The following is a 9,696-nucleotide window of genomic DNA, read 5'->3' on the forward strand; positions in this document are numbered from 1 at the left end:
CTATCGGGACGGAACCAATAATGGAGAGCCGTTTTTTGTTTTGTTTTTTTTTTTTATAAAAAAATTGACAATTTTAACATTTTATTTAGATTACAAAAATAAATTGTAATAAAAATAATCCTATTAATGATGCTTTAAAAATTAAGACCTACGAAAGACTGATCTAAGACATTTTAATACCAATTAAGGCCTTAGTTTTATTTTGAAGAATTGAATGCATTTTAAGACTTTTCAAGGACCTGCGGGAACCCTTTAACAACTGTGGCCGCTGCTTTGAAAAAATAAAGCTACATTATAATTTTTTATATAAATTATAATTTAATTGTGATGTAGAGTGCCATAGTACGAAGGCATGGGCTGGTTAGCGGACCCTCCGTACCTCGCACTCCTGTATCAATGCCAGCTGTACAAGCAGGTTGAGGGATAAAGGAGGGGAGTCCCCTGAACTGTTCACCCCATTTATGGGGTCTTTATACTGGGCATATAGAGGTAATGTTTAAATTAACCTAACACCTTCAAACTGCCAGCATTATACACTATGTTAATAAAAATGAAAATTGTGCAGAATGCCCTGATTTGTCTTCAATATCAAAGCTGTAGAAACATTGTTGTCAAATATGAAAAGTTCATCAGTATAGCACAATATTATTAGGTGCCAATAATCATAAGTGTGAACATGCACGCTAAAGGGGCGTTAAACCCTTAAAGGCAGTGAAATTTAACCATGAGAACTTAAAACTGCAATCAGCTTCCACCAACTATCAGATGACTCTGACTAGAGAGACAATTGCAAACAGTTACACAACTTTACCACAGCCTACAACAGGAAATACAACTGTGCTGATTGTTTCTCCAAGGATTGATGAAGTGCCCATCAAATAGGAGAGCATTGAAAAGAAAGGTTATATAATGGAGCATGCTAGCACTGGAGAGGTTGCAGAGATTTATAATAGTAGATATCTGTTTTACAAAGCTGATCAGAATGTAAAAAATATTAAAAGTAAGCTCTGAGATTGGGCAAGTGACTTTCACATTTCATTTGCCCAGAAACAATTTTTACTTGCCCAGTATAATGTTTGATAAATATAGTTCCTAATATTCATTTTTGTATATATATCAATGAAACATGTTTGTTTTTTAAATGTTTTATTGTAATTCAGTAAGTTTCCAGGTTCCTGGTGTGTATATGCATGCGTCAGATAATTAACTCAAGCCTACATTACCGTGTTAACATGCTTTTCTATCCTTCCTGCACATTCTTTTCAAAGTAAACTTTGCTTTAAACTGTTGAGTGCTTGGAAAAATATAAATTGTACTGTTAAAAATCTAAAAAAAACTTGACAGGTTAAAAACTTACACCACTACTACTCACCAATTTAACATGTTTAGCTCTATAACATTTAAATGCACCACTACAATGTCTAAGAGAAAAAAATTTAATGAAAAATTTTTAGTGTATAACCACTTTACAGAAGTTTGCCATATGATAGAAATATTTACACTGTGCGCATACAGTTATTATTATTATTTTCCTAATCCCTGACTGATAGTTTTTAATCTAGCATGTATTATAGTATAGATTAAATTCATCATCCAGCTGCTGCTCTGCGGAATTCTCTCCCCAAGAGCTGAATCACGCCATCTAGCGGCTTTTTCAAATCACGCGAGAATGTGTACAAAACAACAAAAATGGCGATAGCAACGCTTGTGGGTCACTTTCAGCGAATGTAAGTGATTTTAAAGTGATCTTGAGTGATGAATAATTTTTTTTTTTTGCGATCATTGCACTTTCCCGGCAGGCAAATGCAATGAAATTAGTTCTCTCCTGACAATAAAAACTAATTGCGCCGGGAGATCGGGCAACATCGAGCCCTGATTAGGAATAGGGCTGGGCAATTAACTGCATTTGCAATATAATCGCAAATCCCAGAGGCACTGATTTTTAATCCCACTATATTTAACATGCAAGACACTAAATTTCTCCCAACAGCCCTATGGGTGTTGATTAAACCCTTAAAGTGGGTTGTTTGCCACACAGAATGGTAGAGTGTAGCATCTAGCAGGCAGATCTATGCATGCAAGTGGAAGTAAACACTTTTTCCCACCATAGTTACAGTGAAATCATGTTACATCAGGCTCTGGACAGGCAAGCTTTCAATAACCAAAAGCAAAAAAAAAAAAAAAATACAACTAGAAAGTAAGGTTGAACAATATCGAATAAATGTCAAACCAATATTCGTCAGTCCAAAAAATATTTGTGCAGGTGACTGTGGGCAAAGACAAGCACCCCTTCAGAGCACATTCTTCTGCTCACTGGTAATATTGTTAACCACTAACACACAATATATACCATATACATGATTGTTTTCTTGTCAGAAATATATTAGTTCCGTCCAGTGGGAATAGTTTCCTCTTTTGCAGTTGTTCTGACTATGAAGTTATTCGATCTTTATTCATTTGTTTATCTGAACACATAAAATAGCACAGACTGCAATCTGTGGTGGAGATTCTCCTCTTTTCTTTTTTCTTCATAGAGGAGAGAATTGTCCTTATTTCTTTTTTCTGTTGTTAAATTTTGTATTTGTTGTGATTAAAACAGATCGAGCGGTCTGTAAACAAGCTTAAAATAAAAAAAATGCCTCTTTCAGGTCCTGGTTCAGCATTTAAAAAAAGAATCAAACAAAAAAAACTGCTTATTTATGGTTTGGATCTGTTCTTTCTTTATGTCTCAAGTTTAAGTAGATAAATCACTGCTGCGTGTTGCAACATAGGTACAAAAAGGAAAGAAAAGCGCTCTTAAAAAAAACATCACTGAAGGGCTGAGTCTATCATCGATTATTTGTCCAATCGCCGACTTTACTACAAAGAACACTTACCTCTCGATTTCCAGGTCATACGTATAGTTAAACGAGGAGTCCAAAGAGTTCAAAAGTTAGAAATCTTACCGTAACCCAGCCAATACATCCCTCACGCTTTCTCTGTTCCTTCTTTAAAATGTTGCAGCCTTCTTTCAGTTCCTGCTCTGCAGCACTGACAGCGCAGAGACCCAGCTGAGCACCAATCATTGGCAACCCTTCCCAAGGAAAATCTTTCTGTAGGAGAGACAAAATGTTGATGAGAAAATACTACCGCTTGTATTTTACAGCAGAATTCCCTACAGTCAGCTCCCAAAAGTGGAACAATAATCCATAGAGAAACATTTCAGAAATCAATTCAGTTTATTTATACGCCAACAATTAAAAACACGTCATCTCAAGGCACATACACTGCAATATTTTCAATCTTTGTGCTCAGCTACAGCTCAAACTGTACGACGAAACCGCAGGGTTTAAAAGGTCACAGCTCACGATGCATGTTCTCACACTGTGCAGCCCGACGCTCTGATGCATCTACCTGCACGTCCAAAAAAACAACACGTTAGACTGAGTGCCAAGAGATGGCGCTGGTCGCACTTGTCAAATTGAAAGACAAAGAACTCCCTTGTTTGCACATGTGCAGTGCTCGAGGTTTTGGTAAATTGGCTCGTAGCTCTGCTACAACAGCAGGATTTGTCCACAAACACCTGAAGACGACCGACTGAATTTCAAACAGTTTCAAAAAGTTTGATTTTCTCCCGACCTTACGATTCATGCTGGGAGGTAGTCGTGAGAGGTAGGGCTGCGTAAAGAAAAAACAAAAAACAATCGATTTAATAGATTTTGAATCGATTCCTTTACATTTTTGCAAAATCGATGTCTAGGGATTGAGATCGATTCATTTTATAGTGACCTGCGTGACGTTCACATTCAAATAAGCAGGAAAGGTGCACCAAGGATTACTTCAAGCCAGACAGCTGCAAATATAACCAATAGGTTGATTGAAGACATTAACAAATGGGGGCTGACCAGCAAACACCCTGTAGTTGTTACAGACAACGCTGCAAATATGGTTTGTGCAGTGGAGATAATGCAGCTCATGCATTTCTGCTGTGTCACCTCTGCCTGGTTAAGTGATCCTTCTCTTTTTCACTTTTCACAAACAAGTTTGCACTTATGAGACAGTTTTGTGCACATCTCATGTTTAAACTGTCTGATTTACAAGTTTGCACTTTATGTTTAATGAGACAGGAAAAACAAAATACATGAGTATTTTGAAACACAGTTGAACCAGTTTCATTATTGTAAAAACAGATCGAATCGAAATTAATCGATTTAGAACTGTATGAATCAAAATCAAATCGATTCAGGACTTTGGCGAAAATACCCAGCTCTAGTGAGAGGCTAATCGCCCCTCATTACTAGGGGTGTAAATAATAGTTTCGTATCGATGCATCTATTTCAAGAGCCGACGATCTGATGCATCGATACGTCCGCAAGATAATCGATTCATGCTTTTTTTTCCCCTCCCGTTTATTTTTATCCATTTGCTCCTGGGTGTAATTCTCCTCCCGTGCTGCAGTGGCAGTAAACCTATTTTGCCCTCCTACCTCGCTTCCTGGTTATACTCTGACAGCAGTTTGTTGCAGTAAGCTTGACACAGACATTTTTGATTTATGCTCAATATTGAAGCGTGGTCTGTACTACACTGCGGGTCTAGATACGGTCGAGGCTATGAGGAAGTGGGGGCGAGTTTAGTCCAACGATGGAGGGAGATGAGGGCCAAAAAGAGCGGAGATCCAGGTGGAAAAAGGGTCCCAGAGTTCTCGCACACCTCGCTCTTCTAACTGGTCAAACCTCACAAGTTGTTTTCCGCAATTTCAGTTATAAAAACAAAACAAGCCGGCCTCCTGTCTGCGGCACTGTCTGCGGTCAGCTACAATTTGGGAGAGGAGCAGCGCAGCGTCTGTGGAGGGGGCGGGGACGTCTGGAGCCGAGATATTGCATTGCAATCATTGCACTGATTTTGTGCAGTATTTTTTGATGCAAGGCCTTTCAGAATCTATAATGCAGGGGTATTATTATCTTTCAGCGAATGAGGTTGTAATAGGAATAGGTGGAGTACAACTTCTCTACTTCTGTTATTTGCTTTTGTTTCTCAAAAAAAAAATGCATAACAATATTACAGCTTTCATTGATTTATTTCAAATTTGAAACATTGTCTAGCCTGTAAGGTGTAAAAAAAAAAAAAAAAAAAATGAACCAATTAATCGAATCGTGGTGTATTCTTGAGTATCGAAAATAATCGAATCGTTGGGTCAGGAAATCGATACTAAATCGAATCGCCATGATGGATGTGATTTCAACCCCTACTCATTACCCCTATAGACTGCACGATGCAGGAGGCACAATGAAACTCGGCCTGATCGAAAAAATCTCACACAACTAGAGAATTGGCCCGAAAACAGCAAAAAATAAATAAAAAATTTATCGTACAGTGCACGCCCAACCTAACAGAGATAATTCAACCAGATCATCCAGTCAGATTGGTTCAACGTTTTCTATCTAAGGACTCGACAGCAATCCCTCACACCAAGCATGCTTGTAGCAACAGTGGAGAAGAAAACTCCCTTTTAACAGGAAGAAACCTCCAGCAGAACCAGGCTCAGTGTGAGCGGCAAAAGCAGAAGGTGCGCCCTGATTTGGTCCACATGATGTAAACAAGTAATAATTACAGATCTACCAATCAGCAAGACACTTCTTCAATAGCAGAGCTCTGCTGCTTTAATGTTATTTTTTTAAGCTGCTGTTATAAACTCCTCTCTACAAGCTAGTATGTTTACATTAATGCACACTAGTACATCTGAAAAAGCAAGTACAGATTAACTTTAAGCAGGGCCTGATTGAAATGTTTTATTTTTGATACGATACTGATATTGCAGCTTAGAGTAGATATCGATCTGATATGATAGCAGCAGAAATCATACATACCTACTCATCTTTTCTCAATGTGAAACATAAAGGTTTATGAAGTAGAATTACTCAAACAGAGAAAGATAGTCAAGAGCAATCGGTATGAAAAAACTGTAGATCCGTTAATTAACCAATGGGTTCATTAACCTTTTAACTTAACATAAGCAGGATGTTTTAATTAGCAATTTTAGATGCGGCCCATAATCCTTATGAATTTTTTAGCTGATATCAGGCCAATTTCCAATACCAGTATTAGATCAGGACGTTTCTACTTAGTTAAAGGTTATAAAAGGAAGTCATAAAGGCTTAAATTGTGTTAGCATGGTAAATTGCATCCTGTAAACAAATATAAAATTGTAAAAGGTTGAAAAAGACTGATGCGCATGAAGGGTTCAACCTTCCTGCTGTTCAAAAGATTTTTAACCAACTTAAATTTTTTTTTACAAACATAGACTTGATAGATATGCTCTTCTTGATCAGGTTCCTCTTACTAGAATACAGTTACCAGTAATCTACAATTTGCTTCAACATACAGATATTCGATTGGATTCGTGCATATCTAATATGGTTGTTAAAATAGAGCAAAAATACCTAGAATAGACCCCAAAGAGCATGAGCTGTAGAACTACTAATGTAGCATTAGTGTAATCTGATTGTCAAAATATTAAGTGAGGATCAGGAACTGGACAGGTTTTCCATCATTTGACGGAGCTTTTGGATTTGCATAAGGTTGAGTTACATATTAAATCAGTCTAACGTGATTTATCCCATTTTTATTCTTTATCTAATTCCAACTAATTACAAAACACTTGAATTCACCATTAAATTGCAGCTGGATGGAAATCTCCCCTGGTCAGAGGGATTCGTAGGAAGTGTGGTTTGCAGCATTTAGAATCAGGCTTGGACTGACAGCTCGTCATCCATAAGTGAAGGCAACGGCTGGAGGCGGGACAGTGGCGGAGGCCTCTCCAACGTTTGCCGTATGAGGGGTAAAGGCCGATTTATACTTCGAAACCAGGTCCTCTGCGTAGGTGTCGCAGTAAACAAAAAGCCGATCCCGCCCCCTCCGCAGAGACTCTGCTGCACCTCTCCCAAATTGTAACTGACAGCAGACAGGAGGCCGGCTTGTTTTGTTTTTATGACTGAAATTGCGGAAAATAACTCGTGAAGTTTGACCAGCTAGAAGATCAAGGTGCGCAATAACGCTGGGAACCTTTTTCCACCTGGATCACCGTCATGTCCCTCCGTTGTCGGACTAAACTCACCCCCACTTCCTCATCGCCTCGGCTGTATCTAGACCCACCGCGTATAGCGCAGACCACTGCGTCAACCTCCCTGTGACACACTGCTGCAGGAGTATAACCAGCCCTTTAGTGTCAGTCAAAGGCTTCCTGACACTACTTCCCGTCTGATCGTTTCTGCAAGGCCCAATCAGGAGGAGGCTTACAGAAGAGGTTTGTCTCCACATAACCTGTCAAAACACATTTTTCTTCATGCAAGGAGAAAATCAGTCAGGCGCTTTAGGGAGCGTAGCCGCCCTCGAGCGTGGCCCCGGGATAGAAAATCACATGCGCGGTGAGATCCAGAGCGTGCATACGGAAAGCGATTTTCTTCAAGTGGCAGTTTCTCACACGTGTGATTTTGTTGAGCGGTGGTAGATAAACCATGTGCAAAAGTTGTTTAACATAATTACAAGTATGTTTATTTTGCTCGCGGCCATTTTGAAATAAATGTGACGCCATACCCCGACACTAACATTCTTTATATCATCATTGTTGTCAGGGAATTATTTCCATATCTGATTGCTCCTAAAGGCTGGTGAACTTTCTGGGTAAATGTTTTAAGCTTTTAATGGTTCTTTACTTCTTCTCTAAATGTTTTCACAAATATTTCTTCCAGCTGCAAATACTTGACAAATGGGAAAAGAAGGAAAATGTTTTGGTTTGATCCAAGTCCCTGTATAGACAGAAAAGGGAAAACAGGAACAAAAACAGTTCTTACATTGATGCTTTCTGGATTTTTCAGCATGTTCCCAATCTTCCTTACTGTGACATCACACAGTGGAGCTGGAATGCTCTCCAGCAGACTCCACAGTGCTGCTTTGTAGAAAGTCTGGGCATTCTTTAGGAAACCAATCTTGACCTGTTGTTCGATATTGGAACCGGAGACCATCATCAGTTCCAAAGCCTGTACGCCGATATTCACCTCGTAAAATGGAAGCAGATTCTCACTTTGAGGCAAAGTCAACTCCTGCTTTAAGAAGGGAATGGACACTGACGGCTTGTAGATGCTGGCCATGTAGGACTGCAGCAAAATGAAAGCCAGCTGGAGCTCCCCGCTCAGATCTGCTTTGCCCGCCTGCTGTAGCTCTTGGAGGGCTCTGAGTGGCTCCAACGAGTGGGAAAGGAACAAAAACTGAAGTCTGAATGCGTCGTCCATCAGCTGGATCTTGATTCGGTTCAAGGGCTTTGTCTCTTTCAGGGATTTAAAATATTCCTGCAAATCCTGCCAGTGAGCGGCCATCTTCTGCACGCTGTATGTGATGAAGAAACAGTGTGCTGAGAGTGGAAGACGGGGGTTATATGACCCAGCGTCAGCAAACACCTCTTTCAGACTGTCATTAACGGAAGGGCATCTGGTGTAATGGCGATGGATGTCTGTAATCAGGTCCACAACTTGGCTGAAGGAGGCCGTGATTCCAGCTTGGCAGGCTCTCTCTGCTATCTCAGGGATGCTGCAGAGGGACAATAACTTTGGGCTGAAAGACTGGAGCCTGGTCACAATCACCCGGGTTAGGTACGGCTGTGGAACGTTGCAGTAAAAAGCGGCAATGTTGTACAGCGGAAGCTCATACTTTCTCAAGACTTCGACTAGAAGCCAAGCGTCAGAATAAACAACATGCACCATGGCGTCTATGTCCCGGTTTTGAGCGCCGTCAATGCCCATGTGCAGAGTGTGCAGCAGCTTCACCACACTCCTACCTGAGCAATCATCAAAGTAGCCGATCAGCAGGAAGGTAGCGCGCTTCCCTCCCCCCAGCTCCACCCCTACATACAGGTACACAGAGTAAGGCCTGTCTGTTACAGCCTGCATCACATCCTGTGGATCTGCAGAGTAAACTTCATGATCAAAGTTAGTTCTGATGAAATTCACCAAATCCTTTTCAGGACTCTTTTCCTCCACAGCAGCCTCTCCTGACTGCAAGCTCCGGATATCCTGTATCTGGATTTCCATCTCCTTCATCGACGTCTCGCTCTGTTGAGATCCCTGCTCGTTTGACACAAACACCACATCCTCCTCCTCATCATCAGATGTTAAACAGATCACAGTAGAGCTCTTCTGTTTTTCCGCCATTTCAAAATCCATACTTCTTTTCAGCTATTTGTTCCCAGGCGAAGGAGGCAGGATGAACGCTCACCGGGTTCTAAATACAGAGAAAACAAAGGTGAATAAAAACAACCTTAAGTCAGTCAGTGAACTAATAAATAATCAAACCATCAGACATGCAGATGGGAGATGCTTTCTCTTAAATTATAAGGTTTAAAGATCTTTTACACAGTACAGCGGAGGCCATCAGGGATTTTCCTTTAATTTAAACAACAGCTAAGCGACATCATGGCAGGGTTTCTACAAGTTTCACTAGGAGAAATTTAAGACTTTTTGAGACCCTTTAATACAACTTATAATAAAATGTAATATCATTTTTAGGGGCATATGGGAAATAAAAGGAGAATTTCTGGAATTTAAGAAAATGTGTTTATTTAAGTCAGATGGAATTTCAGTTGCCACCTACACACAGGACTGTTTTGAGGTGTGTATAAATGCAGATGCAAATGCAAAGCTCAGTGAGGCGAAGATAGTAACAGGG

At 40.1% G+C, this 9,696-nt stretch overlaps 1 protein-coding gene across 1 annotated transcript in view; it reads right to left on the reverse strand.

The window, feature by feature from the left end:
- The window catches only part of dnmt3b (DNA (cytosine-5-)-methyltransferase 3 beta), a 39,832-nt gene that overhangs the window by 25,254 nt on the left and 4,882 nt on the right, over nucleotides 1–9,696 (reverse strand). The window contains exons 2-4 of the mRNA XM_015393577.1: nucleotides 7,830–9,252; nucleotides 2,910–3,092; nucleotides 380–475 (exon numbers count right to left, since the gene is read on the reverse strand). Coding sequence (XP_015249063.1) covers nucleotides 380–475; nucleotides 2,910–3,092; nucleotides 7,830–9,194 — 1,644 coding nt within the window. The 5' untranslated portion in view covers nucleotides 9,195–9,252. The remainder of the gene's footprint in view (nucleotides 1–379; nucleotides 476–2,909; nucleotides 3,093–7,829; nucleotides 9,253–9,696) is intronic.

Source organism: Cyprinodon variegatus, unplaced genomic scaffold (genome assembly GCF_000732505.1).
Source record: "Cyprinodon variegatus isolate N-32 unplaced genomic scaffold, C_variegatus-1.0 Scaffold649, whole genome shotgun sequence".
Classification (NCBI taxonomy): domain Eukaryota; kingdom Metazoa; phylum Chordata; class Actinopteri; order Cyprinodontiformes; family Cyprinodontidae; genus Cyprinodon; species Cyprinodon variegatus.